The 21747-nt window shown below is 42.6% G+C and overlaps 1 protein-coding gene across 5 annotated transcripts; it reads right to left on the bottom strand.

Annotated features, from left to right (window-relative positions):
• Nucleotides 1–300: 300 nt before the first annotated feature.
• LOC141548216 (uncharacterized) lies at nt 301–15999 on the bottom strand. 5 transcript variants are annotated; one of them, XM_074276935.1, is made up of 7 exons: nt 15931–15955; nt 11259–11336; nt 8074–8260; nt 7409–7528; nt 7210–7285; nt 4419–4613; nt 302–3828 (listed from the first exon to the last, which is right to left on the bottom strand). In XM_074276935.1, the coding sequence occupies exons 4-7, from the start codon at nt 7502–7504 to the stop codon at nt 2387–2389; spliced, it is 1809 nt and encodes a 602-aa protein (XP_074133036.1). In that variant the 5' UTR covers nt 7505–7528; nt 8074–8260; nt 11259–11336; nt 15931–15955; the 3' UTR covers nt 302–2386. The 5 variants fall into 5 exon arrangements, with proteins under 5 accessions (XP_074133038.1, XP_074133039.1, XP_074133036.1 ...); XM_074276937.1 differs by lacking the exon at nt 11259–11336 and having other exon boundaries at nt 301–3828; nt 7424–7528; nt 15931–15999; XM_074276934.1 differs by lacking the exon at nt 11259–11336 and having other exon boundaries at nt 15931–15999.
• Nucleotides 16000–21747: the final 5748 nt, after the last annotated feature.

The raw sequence follows: 21747 nt of genomic DNA, 5'->3' as shown, positions 1-21747 counted from the left end.
AGATTCTGGAGGGTTCAAAGGTGACTGGAGCTCAAATGGAATTCACTTTTCTTAATATTAATTTAAAAATCCATGTCCTGGATTTTGTCATTCTCAACATTTTAAATCTGGGAGTCGGAAGCCGTGGAGGTGAACAACTCTCGTCAAAATCAATCTAAGCCTGAAAGGCGAACGTGGGCCATCCTGCCCTGTTTGGTGCTGGGGTATCCTCCTCTGGATTCTGCCCATGCTCCTCCCAAAGGGCCCATTGGGGTAAACTCATCAGTCAGAACTGGCAGCTTTCTGCTGCCCACAGTACCTGGCTTGGGGGGAGGGATCTGTGCACCTTTTTGAAGGTGTGTATACTCAAAACAATCTACTTGAGGAAGGATTCAGGCCCCATTAAGGAGAAGATAATCTTTAGATTTAGTAACAGCTCACATTTATACGGTATGTCACCATTTACAAAACATTTTCCTCACAACAACCCTGTGAGGTGGGTGTTATCTCCAGATGGAGACGGAGGCTCAGAGAGGCAAAGATATTTTCACACAAGCAAGAAAGTGGTTTAGGCCACACTTGAATACAGGTTCATGTATTCTCTGTTGAAGGTTCATTCCACTACACTTCTTTCCAGATCCAGCTGGTTCTACTTGACTTTCCCTCCTCTTGTAGCCTTTTCTTACATACCTGGGCAGCCCAGGTTCCACTTGAGCTCTAAATATCTTTTAGAACTGCCTCGGATTATCTTTTAGAGCTTAAAGCTAAAGTCGAGATCAACGCCAAATCCTTCATTTTATAGAGGGCAAAAACTAAGGGGCCAGGTGGGATTTGCTCAAGACCTCAGGGTGTCGATTACTGAACAAGGGTCCCAGGCCACCAGAGTCCCAGTTCTTTCGCAAGTACTTTAAATATTTGATCCTTAAAAAATGTGAGTACCACATGTATTATGCCCATGGTTGCAGAGAAGGAAACTGAGGCTCAGAGTTTAAGTGACCTGTCCACACTAGCAGGTGGCAGAGGCATGATTTCTCAGGTCGTTCTTTTTATTAAGGGGCGCTACAGTCAGGAGCCTGGGATTCCACAGCCGGCACTTTGTTTTGCTCTCTATAAAATAACATGATTGAGGTATCTCTAAGGTCCCTTCCAGCTTTAAAATTCTATGATTCTATCTCACATCTATCAGTAGTCTTGCCTTTATTAAAAAATCAACCATCGCTAATTAAGCACCTACTATGTGCGAGGTCCTGTGCTCGGCACTAGGAAATACAAAGACACACAATCCAGACCCTACTCAAGGACTTTACAATATTAATGAGGACACAAATACCACAAAAATCATACAAGGGGGAGTGAACCAAGTGCAAAGGCGAAGTGCAAGCACAGTACATGGGGAATCCAAAGCAAAGCTCCCTAAGGGAAGGCTTCTTGGAGGTGGTACAAGTTGGGCCTTAATGGGAGAAGCTTCCTATTTCAGGCCAGGGAACACTCTTCCCCACCTACTACTGTGCTTGGGCATCCTCCCTACCCCTTTACAGCAGGCTCTCCCCAGACTCAGCTCCAGCTGCCCTACTTCCTTCTCCCTTAACCCAAATGAACCCAGATTGTGTGGGCCCACCACTTCTTCTCCACAGATACACATCATCCCGTGCATGTTTAATGCAAAAGTAGATAACCAAATCAAGTCAGGAGTCAAGATTTTAAGCAAAAATTTAAGTGGGGCTGGATGCCTAGAAAAGAGTTCTGGATGTGGGCAACAGAGTGAGTGAGTGAGTTGACTGGGGGGTTATTTCCATCAGGAAGTATTCATGTTTATTGTTAGGATGGAGAGTATTCCAAAGAATGCTCTCCTTTCCCACAAGGACCAGGAGACCTATGAACATTAGTTCTGCTCATCTGGAGAGGAGGAAATCCTTGAGATTGGACTCTGAACTCCACGAGCTCCTGCCTACATATAGCTCCCTACGTTCTAATAAAACAGATCCCTGTGCTCAGAACGGATAGCTATAGAGGGTATCAAACTGTAAAAAAAACGAAACCTAAACCATCATGATGGAAGAGAGGTGCTGAAGAGGATGAAGGGACAGGCCGTGGACTAAAAGAAAGACCCTCCCCCCCAATCTTTACCCTTTGAATTCAGCAGCCCGCACAAATGACAGGTCTAGGAAATTACCAGGGCTGTCCATGCATCCCCTTCCGTTTCAGTTCCTGACCTAAGAGGCCCATTATGAAAGCTAATAAAGCCAGAGGTGACTCTTGGTAAACATGAATTTTCAATCATCTTGTTCCCTCGTTCTCTAATATTGATCAAATGACCTTTATGATCTGCTACGAGAAGAAGTCATAGAGACTGAAGCCCTGTCTTCAAGGTCCCTAGCACGGACAGGGGATAGTAACACCCCGAAAATCAATCTCTGCTGTGAGTCCTCTGATGTCGAATGAGGCTTGAATTTCGACAGAAGACTTTGTCACATTTGTTGCACTCATAGGGCTTTTCTCCACTATGAATTCTCTGGTGCTGAATAAGGTCTGAGTTCTGCCTGAAGGCTTTGCCACATTCATTACATTCATAAGGTTTCTCATCACTATGAATCCTCAGATGCTGAACGAGGTCTGACCGTGTCCTAAAAGCTTTCTCACATTCATTACATTTAAAAGGTTTCTCTCCACTGTGAATCCTATGGTGCTGAATGAGATCGGATCTCTTCCTGAAGGCTTTGCCACACTGATTACATTCATAGGGCTTTTCTCCACTATGAATCCTCTGATGCAAAATGAGATCTGAGCTCTTCCTAAAGGATTTCTTACATTCGTTACATTCAAAAGGTTTCTCCCCACTATGAATTCTGAGATGTGGAACCAGGTCTGAACACCACCTGAAGGCTTTGCCACATTCATTACACTCATAAGGTTTCTCTCCACTATGGATTCTCTGATGTTCAATCAGGCTCGAGCTGCGACTGAAGGCTTTGCCACATTCGTCGCATTCATAGGGTTTCTCACCACTATGAATTTTCTGATGATTAATAAAAGTAGAGATATCTCTGAAGGCCTTCCCACAAGCGTTACATTCATAGGGTTTCTCGCCACTATGAATTCTTTGATGGCGAATAAGGCTAGAGCTGCGACCAAAGACTTTGCCACAATGACTACATTCATAGGGCTTCTCCCCACTATGAACCCTCTGATGCTGGATAAGGTCTGAGCTTTTCCTGAAGGCTTTGCCACAATCATTACACTGGTAAGGTTTTTCTCCACGGTGAATTCTTTGATGTGACACGACATCTGAATACCACCTGAAGGCTTTGCCACATTCACTACAATCATATGGCTTCTCCCCACTATGAATCCTCTGATGCTCAATAAAGTATGAACGCCGGCTAAAGGCTTTGTCACATTCACTACATTCATAGGGCTTTTTTTCACTATTTACATTCTGCTGTGTTAGAAGCTCTGAATCCTGTCCAAAGCTTTTGTCATATAAATCACATCTCTGGGAGCCTTCTCCTATCGTTTCTATATAACTCACAACAGGCGCTGAGCTCAGATCATAACTTTCTTTCCACATGGTAAATTCATGTCCTCCCTCTTCTTTGGGGATACTCTCTTGGGAGAGAGACAGGGGACTGAAACTACTCTCTTGAGCAGGGGAAGACTGACTTAGTCTCATCAGCACTATGCTTTCCTTCTGCTCCTCTAAGGTGTCCTTAGAGTCACAGCCTTCTTCAAATCCGGGGTCTTGAGGAACAGTCCTTTGCAGGCCCGTCCACAACATGCCCTTGAATTCATCTTCTTCGGAAATTTCCTGCTTTGGAACAACTTCCTTGTTTTCCACCTCAATCCCGTAGTCTGAAATGAGAAATAGAAAACATGGATGCCCTTGCCGGGAAAAGAAAACTGTCGATCTGAAAGAGGAAATAGAATGATTCAAATAAAAATGACTCCTGGGTGTCCCTGATACCCTTTGAAACCAGAAGGAAGACGGGGAAGTGGAACATTCAGCAAGCAAATGTCACACGACACAGACAGCAAGGTGGAGAAAGAGAATGAGGGAGAGTCTTTTGAGAAGAAATGGTGTGACCAATGTAGAGAAGGCAGGAAGCAATAACAGAAAAGAAGCGGTGAGCAGGGAGTTAATATGAGTGGGACCAGACTGTCTTGGAGGTTCCTTCCAATTTTATAGTCTGTGAGTCTATAGAGGTGAGAGAGGATGAAAGATTACACATGGAGGATGCTGGACAAGAAGCCATGGTCTGAGGAAAAGGAGAATCACATAGGGAAGAGAAGGCCAGTCAGTCAATTCTTCTTTCTAGGGCACCAACACACCCAGGACTGGGCAGACTAGGGGGAAAAGGGAAAGCTTACCAATGCTGCCTCATTAGAAAGGGAGGGAGGGTTCTACTTCCCTAAGATCCCTTTACACGACTCCCACAACTCACCTGGATAAGCACCATTCAGGATCTCTTTGTCCTCCTCCATCCCTTGAAGATTCTGGACGCACAGCCTTTTACCTGGATCCATCTGGGAGGTCAGATCAGGTTTTGAGACTGGAAATCCTTCTAATGACAGAGGAAACTGGGGGACGATGGTTTGGGCTAAACATGAAGAGTTCTCCCAGAACTCAGTGCTACCACCTAAGTATGTCAGCATGTGGGAGGACACAAAGAAAAAGAAATTATATTAGAAAAGCCCCTGAAGGGAGGAGAACTAGCCTTCCCATGCGGGTTTGGTAAACCTGGATAAGGAGGATAAGGACTGGCCTTTGCTCACGATATAAAGTTCCAGGGACAGGAACATCCCTCAAGGAGTGAACTAGGCAAATTCACTTGGTGCAAACTCACAGTGAGACATGATTCCATACCAAAAAAAGCTTCCCATTTCAGCTTCTGCCCAGGGCAGGCCTGGCTTTTAGGGATAAGACTAGAAATACTCTAACTGCCCAAAGGAAGTATGTGACTCATGGGCCCAAAGTCAATAACCACAGAAAAGGTCATGGTGAGATGAAGGAGCTCATGGGATGAGTTTCTTCTTTATGAAGTCAAAAGAAAAGATGAGGACTTTCTAAAAGGAAAGGGTCCAGAGTGAAGGCAGGTGTAAACTTCTATAATCATGATGTGGAAAAGACAGAATGTTGATATATACTGGGCCACACCAAGAGCAGGTGTCTGCCAGAAGTGCCAACTGAGTGACAGATGGAGACTGCATGGTAGAAGCATGCACCAATTATCCCAGACTACCCTTCAGTGGGGACCGATGCAGGTCAGCACCATTTCTGCAATTTATAGTCTTTGAGAGCTGCCTAGAGCATGGAGAGGGGACGGGACTTGCCCGGAGTGACGCAGCCAACATGGGGTAGAAATGGCACATACACCTAAGCTTCCTGACTTCCCTGAGGCCAGCTCCTTAACCATTGCAACACACTTCCTTGAGTGAGTATTGGCAAACAATATATCCTTACTTTCACCCCTTGCAGTATAGCCCAACTATGAAGGCGGTCCTTTCCTTCCCCAGGGCTATGATAATAATGATCATAATTGAAATACACTTTATGATTTACAAAGAACTTCATTCCCACTATGTCACTTGACCCTCACAGTAAACAATACCAATAGCACTTCCATTTCACAAAGGAGGAAACCAAGGCTCACAGGCTTCAATCATTTCAACTCTCCTCCTCTGATTCCAAGTCCACCTTGCTGGCCTTGTGACATTGGGAAAATCCTTTCCCTCTGAAAAACGAAAGGGCTGGAGTTGGAAGATTACTGAGGTGCCTACCAGTCCGGCTCTGATCTTTCCTACAAAGTAGGATACCCACCCACAACCACCCAAGGCATGAAGTTGGTCCCCTTGAATTCTTACCCTCTGCACTTGAACTTTCTTATCAACAAAGAAAGAGCATAATGGAATGTTACATATATATACCTAATGATAATAGGCAATGCGGAATATAACACACAATAATACACAAAGACTTAGAACTGTAAGGCTCCCCAAGGGTTATCCAGTTTTACAGAGGAGGAAAATAAGTCCAAGAGAGGATCAATAAAAACACAGGTAATATGTTATAGAGCTGGGCTACCATCTTAGCACAGGGCAAAGAATCCAGTATTATTCCTAAATGTCTGTCTTCAAAAAAAAAACTATCTCTTCCCCCACAATATATTTTTAGTGCAATTATTTTTATTTTTGGTCACAAAATGTTATTTTTATTATTGGTCACATATATTTGTGTCCGTATATATGTGTATATATGTGTGTGTGTGTATATGTGTGTATGTATGTGTATATGTGTGTGTGTGTGTGTGTGTGTGTATATATATATATGTAAATACGCATCTACACATACACACACATATAATGTCTTTGGATTTCTAAACACATCTTATATATTATCTCATTTGAAGCTGAATGGCATGGGACAGGCAGCATGTTAAAGTGGGAAAAACAGGGGATCAGAGGACCAGATTTAAACATCAATTCTGAGCTACAGAACCTCTGAAGTCATCAAAATTGTCTAGGTCTCAGTTTCCTCATTGGTAAAATGGAAGACTGGACTAGATGATACTAAGAGCTCAGATCTTAATTAGTGCTAATCATATGAGTAGAGATCGGAGGCAGAGAGTCAAAGTCCAATTACTCCCATTTTATAAATAAGAACTCCAAGGCTCGGTGGGGCCCAAGGACATACAGCAAATGCAAAGCCATGATTACAAGCCACATCTCTTGATTCCAAGGCTAACGGTCATTCCAGTATATCGGACTGACCTTTTCCAGGCGCTATTAGCCAACAATTCTGGTGACTAGCCAACAGTCAGACACGGTTCCTGTGTCTTGCCCTCAAGACAGAAACAAAAAGATTTTGCCTAAATAAGCTGAGTCTTAGATTATAGCTCTAACACAAGTACCCGCTGGTAAATACCTATTTTTGAAAGGGCCTACATCTTTTTCCAATAGATTTAAATCCCATTCTCATCAATATCATTATTAATCATTCATGTGTACGGCACTTTGAGATTTACAAAGCAAGTTCTGTGCATTGATCTCGGCCAGTCCCTCCAACAGCCTGGGAGGGAAGAAAGTTTAAATATGATTGTCTTCATTTTATAGATACAGAAATAAAGGCCCCCCAAAGCAGCTGACTTCCCATGAGCCCTTTGTGGGATGATGAGGAAAGATGAAGTGCCATCTAAGCAGAACAGGTGGCAAAGGAGATAAGGATTTCGAGGTTACCTGAGATTTGGCTGCTGGGGACATGGCTGTCATCTTCAAATGGCCTGCATTCCCCATCTGGGCAGAGGGTGAGAACCTGGGAAGCGAGGAGGGAAGAGCAAAGGAAAAAGGCACACAGATGAGCATAGGCCTGGTTTGTAGCTCCCCAACAAGTCTCGGCATCTATCCCTCTCTCTCCCTTCCTCCCTCACTCACTCACCTGGGCAGGGCTCACATTATTAGAACTCTCCGTCCTCAGGTCCCTGTATGTACTGGACATAAGGCATTTCCCCTCAAACCAGAGTGGAGACCACATCAGGTCTAGAAACTAGAACCCCTCCTGGTAGAGAAGAAACAAATCAGTGATTTGCTCTGGAGACAAGAAAATTCCCAGAGATCCATCCCAACCCTTGTTCTAATGGTTATCGAGCTCCTGCCTGAACTACTATTGAAGTCAAATGGATCGTCTTCCATCTTATAGCTCCTAAATGAAGTTTCTTAATGAGCAAACCTGACAAGGTTACTGCCCCTATGCAAAAGTGCACAGAGGTTCTATATTCCCTCTAGGAGAAAATAGACTTGTTAGCATGGCATCCGAGGGCCTCTACCATCTGACTCCATCCCGTATTTCTAGACTCATTTCACACTACCACCCATCAAGCCAGATCGCGTCACATCCCTTCCCACTTCAATGAAATTGGCCTTGCTGTCCTGCCATGTCTGGAATGGACTTCCTCCTTATTACAGCCTAACGAGCTCATCTCTTTCAAGACTTAAGTTGTAACTCCTTCACAAAGGGTTCACCAACCACACCAAGGGACCTCCTCATTAGATCTGTTAACAAGGCTCACAAGGCTCTTCGTTCTTGTTAGCCAACCAGCCTACCTCCTTTCCTCATTGTACAGATCCCTGACGACATCCCTTATGCTGTTTCTCCCGGGAATTTCTTCGCTGGTCATGGATAAGAGTCTATACTCATGCCCATCATGCACCTCTCCTTTGCCCTCTGAGTATATGACAATTTGAATTCTTCATAGAGTGGTATTCCAGGACTCAGGGCCATATAGCATAACTGAAAAAATATTGGGATTAAAAAGGTGGACATTGTTTTTAGGGAGAAGTTTAGGGCCATTTGAAAGCACTGCAAAATTTCTCATTTCTTTCTGCTGTTCCACTCTGGGCCCAATCGGCCTTTCAGCTATTGTCTGCCCAAGACAGTGCCTGCCTGCCAAAAGTCTTAGAGCAATCGTAAGCTTTAATAGTTTCTAGATAAAAAGCCTTCTCTGTTGGCTCAAACTCATTGGGAAAGAAGGTAGAGAACTTAAGGAGAACAGTCCCACTCCTCACAAAAGCGTAGGTAGCACTACTAGAAAGCCCTTTCTTCACAATCAAGTTGCCTGACACCGAGAGTTGTGATTTCATGCTGACTCCTCCTTCTGGGTTCTGCTCTAGCATAGGCATGTTTATTTTTGGTGGGTAAGTAAGTCTGAAATTTGAAACAAGGCTCCACTCAAAGCCCAGCTTCTCTGGGAAACCTTTCCCAATCACTCTGCTTGTTAATGCCCTCCCTTTGCAACTCCTCTTGCATCTTCTCTTTCTACATCACACATGGTTCCATTACGGTCAATGAGGGCAGGGACTGTTTTTGCCTTTCCTTGTATCCCTAGTACTGTAGCCCAGAAGCTGGAACATAAAAAGCTCTTACTAAAGGAAGGAAGGAAAGAAGACGGGAGGGAGAAAAGGAGATAAGGAAAAGACTTTCCTCACCATTTTGCAAGCATTTCATTCTGTACGACTTCCATTAGAAACAGGCTGAGTGGAGGATGGAGATGGGGAATGGGGGGCACCCTCAACAGTTAACAAGGATGGTGGAAAAAAGGCACTGTCTTTGCAAAAGCCATCATCCTGCATCTGCGTCAGTTCATAAAACCCAGAATTCTCTAAAATCTTTTTATCATTTTTTTTCCAATGAAAGAAAATCTATTATCTTTCCCTCTCACAAAAACAAAAATCCTTATGACATATTTGCATGGTCAAATCAAACCGCCAAACTGGCCATGCATTTAACAGTTATTATTAACAACGTCCTTCTCTTGCTGCAGCCCGTGAGCCCTCCTCCGTCAGGAGAGAGGAAGCAAGCATCAATGTGGGGCCACTGGAAAGGCGACTGGTCTCTGCCTTAATGGGAGTTCTTATGTCTCTCAGAGCTCTTGTTATCATTGAAACTGGTCTCCTGGTTCTGTGCACTGCACTCTGGGGAGGTGTGAGTTAATCTACATTCCCATAACACCAGCAGGGAAAGGAAGTTTCCACACAAACCTAGAGCAGTGTGACTTAAATTTGCCCCAAGATGGATCAGTCCAGCTACCAATGTGGACAAGAAAAATCTAGAAGCAGCTATCTGGATGAAGGTGGGAGCTCCCAAGGTCGCAGAAACTTCTTTTCTATCTTCCCCTGTTATTTAAAGGCCAATTTGCCTAAGCCGTCAGCTTCCAAGTGATCAGATGTGTGGCAGTCACCCGGCCACAGGCAGATCTGCCTTTTCAGGGCATCCGTTACTTGGCAAGATTTCCCACTTTCTCATCTAATCTTTTTACTCCCTTTCCAAAACTTCCCTTATTAGTTATTATTTTTTTTAAATCTTAGTTAATTTTTAAAAATCTAGTCCCTTGCTTTATTTCTCCTAGATATATTCACGTTCTCTTTGAGGGAAATCCATCTCTTCCTTTCAGAGTCTGCTTGCGGCAGCCATGGACTTATCCTTTCTTTTGAGAGGACCTCCATATTTAGGGTAATTGATACTGGTCAGTGTTTTCTATGAAATAAACTCTCCAACTTTAGTTCCTGAGACAAAAGCTTCAGGCCAGGGTCAGGCTATCTCTTGCTGCTCTTTTGGGCAGAGGTCTAAGCTCTGCTTGTCCTCAACCTGGGACTCCTGGGTTCCTGTACCACTCTCCACCCCCTCCTCCCCCATAGGCTCAAATCTTCAGGGCCCTCTCTGTTACATCAGGACAGCACCGGGCACTTTAGGTTTTTGGTCCATGCCCTGCTCTGTTTTCTGCTACTCTATGGAGCTTCTAAGGTCCCTACCAGGAGTTTTCTCACCATTTAGAAGCCTCCTGACCCTTCTGGGTCTTTATCAAGGGAGCCTCTTTGAAAAGCTACACCTCTCACTGGCTGCTCTTTTGGCCTAGACTGGCTAGCTTGGTTTGCCTGAGATGGTGGCGGCTTTGCAGACAGGGCCCTTTCCTATTTCCCACGGGCTGTTGGGTGGCTTTTTGCGAAGTTCTGTTCTAGGGAGCAACAAACGAAATTTCTGTAGTTTCTCATTGGATTTCTTGATCATTATTCAGTCTGAGGCAAATTTCAGGCTTTTACTAGAGTAGGTATATGAGAACAGTGTTATACTTCCACTTAGGCAGCCCTCCTGGTCAGAAGTCACATAATAAGCTTTTTATAAATGTTTAGTAGTTATTGAGTGGAATAGATCCTTATGAATAAAGAAGAATTTGGGGAAGCTTGGGAAGACTATATAAATTAATGCAACGTAAAGAAAGCAAAATTGGGAAAAACAGTGGCTGTGGAATATTAAATATATCACCAAACATGAGTGAGCCACAGACTGGTTTTTGTTGACTGCATTATTTTTTCTTTGTTGAATATTTTTTAAAAGAAAGATAGAGCAGCATAAGAGATATAAATGAAAATAAAGATGATGTGAAAACAAAAGCTATTCATAAGACTTCCTTAAAATTACAAAGATGACCAATTAAAGTTTTCAAATGTGCCTATCATTTGATTTTCAAATGTTAGATGAAAGCTAGACAGCACAGCGCCTGGAGATAGAAGACCAGGAGTTCAAATGTAGCTTCACAAGTTCACTAGCTGTGTGATGCTGGGCAAGGCACTTGTCCTGTCTGCCTCAGTTTCCTCTGAAGTAAGATGGGGATAATAGCAGCACCTACTTCATGCTGTCATGAAGATCAAATGAGTTAATAATTGCAAAACGCTTGGCACCATGCCAGCCACAGAGAAGGTGCCATAACAGAAAATTTAGTTAGAACTATTACCTGTCAGAGTCTTCAAGTAGTGAGTCCAGATGTGGTCGTAACCAAACTTCTGTCCTAAATTACACCACCCTCAAACAACTAAAGCAAAAAATAAATCTCCATGAGAAAAGTCAATGAGACTCCGAGGAGAAGCAGACAGAAACCCTGCGGAGCCACAAATGAGTTATGTCAAATGTGGAATTACAAAGTCACAGAACTGGAGTCTACCCTCAGAAGACATCTGGTCCAAACTGTACTAAGTAAAGACTTCTGGTATTGGGGAAGTCAATTCACTATCTCCTGGACTAGCTCACTGTATTTTTAAACAGTTCAAATTATAATTTTCCTTTATGCCAAGTCAAAATCTGCCCATCTTCCACTTCTGCCCATGGGGGCCAAGTAAAATAAGTCTAAAGCTCTTCCCAGGCCACCACCAGCAGGTTTCTGCTTTTTCACCATTGCCAAAGGGACTTCATGAGAGTAGGCCATGCTCTTGGCCCTTTCCTGACAGGTATCACGGTAGAGAAGGCCCTTGGTTTTAACAGCACCTGTCAGCCTTAGATTCCTACAAAGAGCTCTACATGGGGCCTGGGCCTGGGAAGTGCCATTTGTGGGTCAAAAGGCATACCCAGTTTGGTAAGTTTGAAGGCAGTTAGATTGCTCCTCAGAATGGCTGGGCTGACTCCCAAGTACACCCATTTTCCCACAGTCCTCCATCACAGGTTATTTCCTTTTGTTACATTTTTTGCCAATTTGACAGATGAGAGGTAGAATTTCTATACTTTCTACTTCTCCCTTTTTTAATGATTTGGAGTAATTTTTTCACACAATTGTTGATAGGTTAGATTTCTTTCTTTTAAAAATCGTGTGACCTTTGAGCATTTATCTATTAGGGAACAGCTTCTAGTTTTATAAATTCAAATACTCTTTCTCTTGCATATGAAATCATTAGCCCTCTTCTTACTGGTAGGTGAGAAACCAACAAAGACAGTAACATAAATGCTAGATCCCTAAGGGGGTCCCAGCACTGCAAGAGGGAATAGGTCAGGATTTACAAGTTTTAAGAAGCAGAAACCTTCAAAAAGACCAGGGAACTGCACTGGCTTTCTAACCTACATATAATTACTTTGAGTGATCCTGGATGTTCAACCCTGTCCCCACCAGCATCAGAGTAACTCCCAAGGCTTAAATTATGGAATCAAATGCTGGAAATAGTATTCTGTGCTCTAAGATATGATGAAGGGGGATAGTGTCAGAAACAAAGCTGGAAAGGCTTATAGGAATCGATGCAGAGTGACATGAGCAGAATCAGAACAATTTTCACAATAACAATGCTATAAAGACAACTTTCTAAGACTTTTTCCTATCTATTCCTATTAATAAAATAATATAATATTATAATAATAAATATATATAATAAATAATATATATAAATATATAATAAATAATATATACAATTATATATATTATTATATAATTATATTACATAATAATTATATATAAATATATAATAAATAATATATATAAATATATATAATAAGTAATATAATAAAAATAAAATTCCTATCAATAAAATGACTTATTACAACTCCAAAGGAACTGCTAATCATTTGTGCTCCTCATTTCCTGCCAGAGGGGATGGACTTCAAACTACAAAATGAAACATTTTTGGACATGGACAATATGAAATTTGTTTTGACAATGCATATTTGTTATAAGGATTTTAATTTTTCTTTTAAATGGGAAGAAATGGGGAAGTGAGCATACTATGGTCCTTACTACTGGATAAACTAAGGCTGGTGGTTCTCTTGAGCTTGGGAGTTGTGAGCTTCAGAGGGCAAGACTGATCAAGTACCCAGCCTAAGTTCAGGAACAATACAGTGACCCCCTAGGAGCAGAGGGTCACCAGGCTGGGAGATAGGATTGGCCAACCCAGTTCAAACAGGTTGCTCAGAGTGAGTCCATAAGTGGCTGTACTAGCTTGGATGAAATGGGGAAAACTGGTCTTAAAAGAGAGAAGGGGAGAGAGGAGGGAAAAAGGGAGGAGGAGGTAAGGGACAGAGAGAAAGGGGAGGAAGGATAAGGAAAGAGGAAAGGGAGGGGAAAGGAAGGGGAAAAAGAGGAAGGGAGGGAAGAGAAATGGAGAAATGGGGTACAGTGGAGAAAAGAAAACACATTTTCACTTGAAAAACAAAAGTTAAAAATAGAAACTAATAGCTGTTTTACACCTGTACAAAAGGTCTAGAAAGGTAGGACTTGTTAGGTCACATAAGGTAGAACCAGGACCATACACAAGGTCTCCTAACTCCTGAATGGGGACTCTTTCTTACTCGTTTTATTTACATACATACACAATTGCAGATGTTCTCACTTTATATAAGTGAACTGTACAGTAGCTTTCTTCATAAAGTGATTTTTACAGGAATTTAAATATGGAACAGAGAACAGGAAAAGGAACTTTTAGGGCCAGGAAGGGGGAAGCAGGCCAGACAGGGACACAGACGGAAGAGGACAGACACAGAGTACTGAGGTAATCAGACCAAAGGGAGATAGACACAGATCACTTGGGTGGCTCCTCTCAGCTTGGAGGTCTCAAGTCAATCTTCTACCTCCCCCCAAGGTAGAAATTGTTTCCCTGCCAATCAGTTCTACTTTCACTTGGAGCCTCAGAAATAAGAGAGATCACAGAATTATAAAGTTAACAGTAGTTTGGAGGGAATGCAGATTTAAGTTAGAATTCTTTAGCCAAATTTGCCCAATGCAAATTTCTGTAGAGCACGAAGTGTTCGTGTAGTTTCAGTCAGTCATCACCTCTTATTCATGCGGCAGTTCACACTCCTCAAAAAAAGCAAAGAAGGCATTACAACTGGACTTGTAGCACGATTATGAGGATGAGGGATTGGGTGAATAATTAAGAAATAGGGGTGATGGTAGCAGGAGATCAGATCTCTGTTGGATATAAGGAAAACCCTTTCAACACTTCCTAGAACAAGCTGGCTCAGGAAGCTGGATGTCCTCTTTCCAGAGGACATATATACCTGACATATTTTGATAACTGTGTTCCAGTAAAATTGTATTCTTTTGTATATCTATGTATTTTATTGTATTCCTTTAAAAGTATTCTTCTGTGAAGGGTCCCAGTGGCTTCCCCGGATACCAAAAGGGCCCAAAACACAAAGGGAAAGTGTCCTATGGAAGAGGGAATTTTTCCTCAGCTGCAGACTCCACTTAGGTCTATTCCAACTTGGAATCTCCTCTAAAGGGACATCTAATGGGGTGTCAGCGGGGTGTAGTGGTGGCTAGATCCAAGAAGTAAGCGATCTGGCAGATCTAACTTGGTGAGGGTCGTGTGTGTTGTCCCAGAGGCGGAGTGGCTAAGCCTGTCTCCAGAGGGTTAGCCACCCATTCCAGTATGCCGTGTGCAGGTAACGGGAAATGTTCTGATTGAAGAATGGCCCCCAATAATGACATCTACAGACTCCGGTAAGGTATGCAAAGTGCTTTACAAACATTATTTCATTTGTTCCTCACAACAACCCTGTGAGGTAGGTCCTGATAATAGCATTCTCGGTTTATACATTGAGGTCATGTCATAAAGGGAAGAAGTGCCAGTGCCAGGATTTGCACTCAGTACCGCCAACTTCTCCTAGAGACCATGCTCCTTTACAATGCTGAAACTGCAAATCATAATTACTTCAGGATTTTAAAGGAAGATATGTTTCATAGCAGAAATCTGCTAGGGACTTGCACTTGAAAAGCACTAAGCTAGTTGGTTAGACTCTATCCTCATCAAGACCATCACTTCACATCCCACAATGCTTTGCCTTTTCACAAAAATCACTGAACAAGGCCACTTCTTTACACAATTCACTTAGAAGAATGGCCATGGTCTCAACTCTTAGAAATCACCCATCTCAATCCCTCATTTTGGAAAGTAATTAGGTGAGATTCTAGACTGTTCGGGGCCCTTAGGGGTTGCGGGGGCTCACCAACTGCCACAGAGCTAGTAACTTCTTTCTACCCTGGGCATCCATTAGCTGCACAACTATCCGTAATAAAGGTGAAAGGGTGGCCCAAGCCCCTTCTGGGGAGTGGCGAGGACAGTCAAGCGTTAATTGATGCATCCGATCCTGTCGCTCAAAAGCCACAGGCTCCTACCCTAAAAGTGGCACTCCTCAGCCCCCCCGCCAAGATGTCCAAAAGCAACATGAAATGAAGATCCAGGCCCGAGCCCCCATTTTTTTTTTTTACAAATGGGGAAAGAGAGCGGCCCCCAAGAGTGTACCGGCTTCGAGTGGGTGGGGACGGGGTAAGGGCAGTTGGCTCTCTTGAGTCTCAGTCCTCCCCAGAGGCTGCTTTACACACAGTAGGCGCTTGATAATGACTAGCGGACTGACTGCGTGCCCCGTGCCTCGGCTTCCACGGTTGGACAGGGGAGGGGCAGGTCCGGGCCCGCTCGCACCCCGGCCCACTTGGCCGGGGCCACTATTGCGCATGTGCGGGCCGTAGGTGGGAGGGGAGGGAAAGAAGGCGAGGAGAAGACTGCCATGGGGAAGGCGCCGACCTCCCCCCCGCCACGCGGTTGGCCGGCCGGCCCTGCCCGACGCGGGCGGATGGAAACGGGGGGTGGAGAGAAAGGAGAGCCCTAACACCCAAGGCCCACCGCCCGCCCCTAGGCCCCTAGCACACTTACCCGAGCACCGGGTAGCGCAAAATGGCACCGCCGGAAGTCCGTCCTCCTCCCCCTGACAGCTCCACCTCACCTCCCAGGGCCATTTCCGGTGCCGCTCTAGGACACGGTGGAGGCCTTCGCGTTGGTTCCTGGTTCAAGCCTGTCCCCTAGAGGCCCTTGGCCTACAGTGCAGATTCAACCTCGCTGGCCATGGTACCCAGAGGAACCCGAGGCCCAGAGCCCGGCCCAGGGGCGCCCGCCTAAGCTCATAGATCATTCCTAGAGAAGTGTGAGTGTGACGATCCATAGTCTCGTCCTAGCACAGTGCCTGGCACACAGTAGGCACCATATAAATGCATATTCCCTTCCCTTCCCCTGCTAAAGAAAGAATTCTGAGCTAGCTCCCTTAAAGCTCCTTGCACAGGTGGAGGAGCTCAGTTTGGGGCTTTGCAAAATAGTTGTGTGAGCTGTTTCTGAGCTTCCAGTGAGGACTAATTCATCAGATAAAGCATGTGGTTATGTTGGTTTAAAAAATAACAGGGAATTTTCTTTTGTTCTTGATTAAAGTGTTCCTCCCCGAACTTGGCATTTCTTTGAATCTGGATGCTTCTCCCTCCTCCCAGGGAGCAGCGTGTGATTTTTCCATTTTTCTTTTTCTTAATCTGTCCTTCCCACTATGTCTCTACTCTGCCCATGGAGCAAATCAAAGGGGGGAAAACCCTTAATCATAAAACCTTTAATACAAAGCTGCATAGTCTACCAAAGAGATGCTCTCCTTGGCGGTGTCTGAAAATGGCTGGCTCTTTCTGCATTGCCAGTTCATCACCTCTCTGGCAGGAGTGGAGGCGGGGGAGTGACATGATTCACCTTCAGTCTTCTGGAATCATTTATCACTGCATTAATCAGAGTTCTAAAGAATTTCAAAATTGTTTTTCTTTATAATATTATTATTGTTCTAATTCTGGTCATTTTGCATTTGTTCTTAAAGGCCTTTCATTTATCTCCTAAACTATCAATTTCATTGATTAATTAATATATTAGCATAGCATGTACTCTCCATCTCACTCTCTGGAGATTAGGCATTGACCTTATGGCCATACGATAACTTTTAATTTATTATTGGATTTATTTATTTTTTATTTATTTTTTTTTTTTGCTGAGGCAATTGAGGTTAAGTGACTTGCTCAGGATCACACAGCCAGGACATGTCAAATGTCTGAGACCAGATTTAAGCTCAGGTCCTGGCGCTCTATCCACTGCACCCCTAGCTGCCTCTTAATTTTTTTTTTAATCTGGCTCTTCTACTACTTTCCTTATAAAGAAAATTTTTAAAATCTCAATTCATATCTACATAGTCAAGCAAAACAAGTCTGCACATTAGCCATGTCTGAAAATGTATGTTTTTGAATTGTAAGTTTCAGCACTTCTGTCGGGAAATGAAGTGAACATTTTAATTTCATTCTTTTGGACTTGTGGTTTATTATTTCATGGAGCAGAGTTCTAAAATCTTTTCAAAGTTGCTTTTCTTTATAAGGATATTATTGTATGAAATATTCTAGTACAAACTTCACTCTGCAAGATGAATACAAATATAAAGGTCTTCCTGGTTTCCTCAGAGTACTAGCTAAGATAATAGTGAGTGAGGCTGAGAATTCAATCCAATTCACAAGCAAATCAAGACATCAACTGGGATGCAATTAGTCAGCTTCTAAAATGAAAGACAAACAACAACAGTAATAATAGCTAGAATTTATATACTACTTACAGGTTTGCAAAATATTTTACAAATGATCCTTACAACCATCCCCAGAGGTAGATGTATTTTACCCCCTTTTTTTGCAGATGAAGAAACTGAGGTAAATGAGGTTAAGTAACATAACATGCTCAAGATCATCTAACTAGTATTTGAGGCAGCAATGCAACTCATCTTTATGACTCCATTCCAGCACTCTAACCATTGTCACTCATCCTCCTCTGAATTTGTCCATTTCATCATTTATTATGACACAATAATATTCCATTACATTCATATAGCATAGAAGGTTTTGCCATTCCCCAATAGGAGCACACTTCCTTAATTTCCAGTTTGTTGCCTCTACAAAAAGAGATGCTACAGATATTTTTGTATAAATAAATCCTTGTCTTTTCTTTGATTTCACAGCTCCACCAACAATGCACCTGTATCCTGTTTCAATCAATAAACATTTATTAAGCACCCACTATATGTCAGGTATAATGCCTCCATCATTTGTTGTTTTCTTCTTTTGTTTTATTTTTGCAGCCTGATGAGAATGGAGAGGCATCTCAAAATTCCCTTCATTTGCATCTCTCTGATTACTAATGATTACAACCTTTTTTCAATGGCATTCTTCATGCTTTGGATTTTTTCCTTAGAAAATTGCCTGTTTATATTCTCTGACCACTTATCTATTGAGCTGTGCCTCATACTCATATTCTTATCAGAGAAACTTGCTGCCAAGATTTTCCCCAATTACCTACTTCCCACATAAGTTTAACTGCACTAGAGATTTTTGTAAAATTGTGCTAAATTTTACAGAATCAGAATTGTCCCTTTTATCCTGTATGAGCCTCTCCATCACTGGTTCCATTGCAAACTCTTCCCTGTCTGTAGATTGGAACGGTCCTCTCTTCCTTGCCCCTCACATTTGTTATGAATGATTTTTAATATCTAAGTCACGGATCCTTTTGGAACTCACATTAGTATTAGGTGTGAGGTGCTGGTCTATCCCTGATTTCTATCAGATTGCCTGCCAGTCTTCCCGGTATATTCTGACAAATAGAGAGTCCTTCCCCTACTACCCGGGTTCTTTAAGTTTATCTAATATAGTTTTCTGTACTACTGTGTTTATTTGCTTTCACATATGTCTTCTATTTTTTGGAGAGCTCCCACAAGGCAAATACTCACACAGAGATCAGAAGGTACAAGGATGCTCTTAAGATGTCTCTTGTAAAGTCTGGCCTAGCTCCCTGGAAGCCTCAGGAAAAGCTGGAGTCAGGATAAATTAAAGTCCTTGATTTTTAGGGGGAGAAATGAAGGAGAAAGACAAAACTGCCAAGAAGCTCCTGGAGTCTTGATTCCAAAGTCACCAACCTCTCTCCTCCTCCTCCTGCAGCCAAATCTGGCTTATTTCACCCCACCCTCTAATCCTATTTTCTGTATACACCAAACATTGAATAAGCACTAATGGTGAGAAGGGCCATTTTCCCAAACATATGCTAATAGAGTCATTGTCAAATAGGTAATTAGCCTTAAGTGTTCGGTTGTCTGATTCAAGCACACCTTTTAAGAGTTTCAGCCCTAATTGTACACTATTTCAAAGTCCTATTCTTTTTGTACAGCAAAACAACTGTATGGACATGTATACATATATTGTATTTAATTTATACTTTAACATATTTAACGTGTATTGGTCAACCTGCCATCTGGGGAAAGAGGGGAAAAATTAGAACAAAAGGTTTGGCAACTGTTGATGTTATAAAATTACCCATGCATATATCTGGTAAATAAAAACTATTTTAAAAAAGAGTTTCAGCCCTTTACAATCTCTGAAGAATCTTGGAATTGATTGTGAGACAGGGGAGACCCTGGTACAGCATGGCATGTTCACATCAGAGAAGGTGTTATGCTTTATAAGCAAAGCAGAATTGCAGTAGCACAAAAGAAACAGGAGATGCACACATTTAGAGATATTTTCCTTCTTGTGTTGGTCATACTATTTATGCCCAACCCCTGGCAGAGCCTTCCAGGCTCATAGTAGTCCAATCAGCCACTGTCAGACAGACACACTGCACCTTGAAGACAGTGATGGCATTTTGGTTCTCTTCTAGCACACAAAGGACAAGCAACTCCCTACTCTGCTTTACTGATTTAACTTACTTTTTTTTTTTTTTTTAAATAATGTCAAATCATTTGTAGTACACATCGAAACCTGATACTTACAAGCCCTGGGTTAAATTTTGAGCTTATATCCACACCTAGACATTGAGATGGTGTATGAGGAACTTATACCCCAGATATGGTAGCGGGAAATGTTTGCATGCTTGTTCTGGCTGTCTTTGAGGTAAATAAAGCTGATCGATATTAAGTGGTTATATGGAACCGGGTTCCTTATAACAATAAGAGGAACAGTTCATGGATGCTGAAGTCACTACTGGTAATAGAAGAAAAAGTAGTGTCCCACACCCCTGAGAAACCTTAAGTGGATATTTAGCTTTCCTGTCTTGAGAGTGTGAGCTATGTTCTCAGCCTGGCCCTCTTCAATAATGAGATGATTCAGACCAGGTCTTGTGATCAAAAGACCCATCTACACCAAGAGAGAGGACTGTGGGAACTGAGTGGGGATCATAACATAGCATTTCCATTCTTTTTGTTGTTGTCTGCTTGCATTTTATTTTCTCCATCATTTTCTTTTCTGGTTTGATTTGATTTTTTTTGTACAACAAGATAATTGTAGAAATATATATGCATATATTGAATTTAACATATACTTCTACCATGTTTAACATACATTGGATTACTTGCCTTCTAGGGGAGAGAGGTGGGAGAAGGCAAAGGGGGGTGAAAACTGGAACACAAGGTTTTGCAAGGGCTAATGTTGCAGAGTTATCCATGCATGTTTTGAAAAATAAAAAGCTTTAATAAAAGAGACGTGTTCTCAGCAATACAACGATTAAAACAATTCCAAAAGATTCATGATGAAAAATGCTATCTACATTCAGATAAAGAACTATGGAGTCTGAATGCAGATCAGAGCTTATTATTTCCACTTTTTGTTATTTCTTTCTCGTGCTTTTCCCCTTTTGTTCTGATTCTTCTTGCACAACATGACTGATGAGGAAATATATTTAATGATTGTACTTGCATAACCTATATCAGATTGCTTGCCGTCTTGGGGGCAGGGAGGAGAAGGGGGGGGAGAAAAAACATTTGGAACTCAAAAATCTTATAAAAGTGAATGTTGAAAAACTATATGTAGTTGGAAAAAATAAACTCCTACAAAAAAAGGGGGGGGCGAGAAAGAGAGTGAGAAAGGAGAAGGTCTCCCACTTTGCTTATATAGTTTATTAAGTTATTAAAGCTGAAAATACACTAAAACTTTTGGGGGGTACTCTGTAAATCTTAGAAACAACACCCTTATCGGAGAAACTTGCTGCAAATATTTTTTACTTAACTACATAGGTTTTGTTTGAGCAAAAATTTTGATTTTTTTAGAATTCAATTTTTAAATTTTATCTTCTGTGTTCTTATTCTGTCCAATTTGTTCAGTTATTCTGTTGTTTTAGTAATTAAATTCTATTTGTTCAGTTATTCAATATTCATTTGCTCTCACTGGAAAAAAAAAAAAAAGAACCTTTAAAAAAAAAACCCTAATCTCTCGCAAAAAAATATGCAGAGTCAAGCAAAACAATTTCGCCTATTCCCAAGTGTGCGTTGCTATAGCACATCTGGAGCTCCTCGTTAGCTAGCCCCGGAGCTGGCCCCATTCCTCTCCAGGCCAATGGGAAGCTTCCAGCGGAGCACCGAGATGCCGGACCTCCGAAGCGTCCTAGAGTAGTACCGGAAGTGCCTCTTACCGGCAGGAGGAGCCAGCGGCGCCAGCACGTCTCGATGGTTCTCACGGCGAGAAGGGGAATTGCGGGACGCCCAGACTCAGGGTTCTGGTGATTCTGGAGTTTCGGGAATCTGGGAGAGAGGGCGGCTTCGGCCCGGTCGCAGCGGAACGTTAGGATCCCAGAGTTCGGGGGACCGGGGGCGGCGGGCCCACCCCTTCCGCTTTCGAGATCCCACCCCTTCCGTTTCCTCGACCCCGCCTCTCC

The sequence above is a fragment of the Sminthopsis crassicaudata genome, chromosome X (assembly GCF_048593235.1).
Source record: "Sminthopsis crassicaudata isolate SCR6 chromosome X, ASM4859323v1, whole genome shotgun sequence".
In the NCBI taxonomy this organism is placed as follows: domain Eukaryota; kingdom Metazoa; phylum Chordata; class Mammalia; order Dasyuromorphia; family Dasyuridae; genus Sminthopsis; species Sminthopsis crassicaudata.
Note: the sequence above shows the minus strand (reverse complement) of the source record. Positions and strands in the feature narration are given on the sequence as shown.

What these genes read in the sequence shown, in the direction of transcription:
- LOC141548216 (XM_074276934.1), bottom strand. Translation starts at nt 7,504, where the DNA reads ATGTGGTCTCCACTCTGGTTTGAGGGGAAATGCCTTATGTCCAGTACA. An exon ending in CCCCAGCAGCCAAATCTCAG is followed by an intron (nt 4,614 to 7,209) that starts GTAACCTCGAAA and finishes TGACATACTTAG; the next exon opens with GTGGTAGCACTGAGTTCTGG. An exon ending in CCTGAATGGTGCTTATCCAG is followed by an intron (nt 3,829 to 4,418) that starts GTGAGTTGTGGG and finishes TTCTCATTTCAG; the next exon opens with ACTACGGGATTGAGGTGGAA.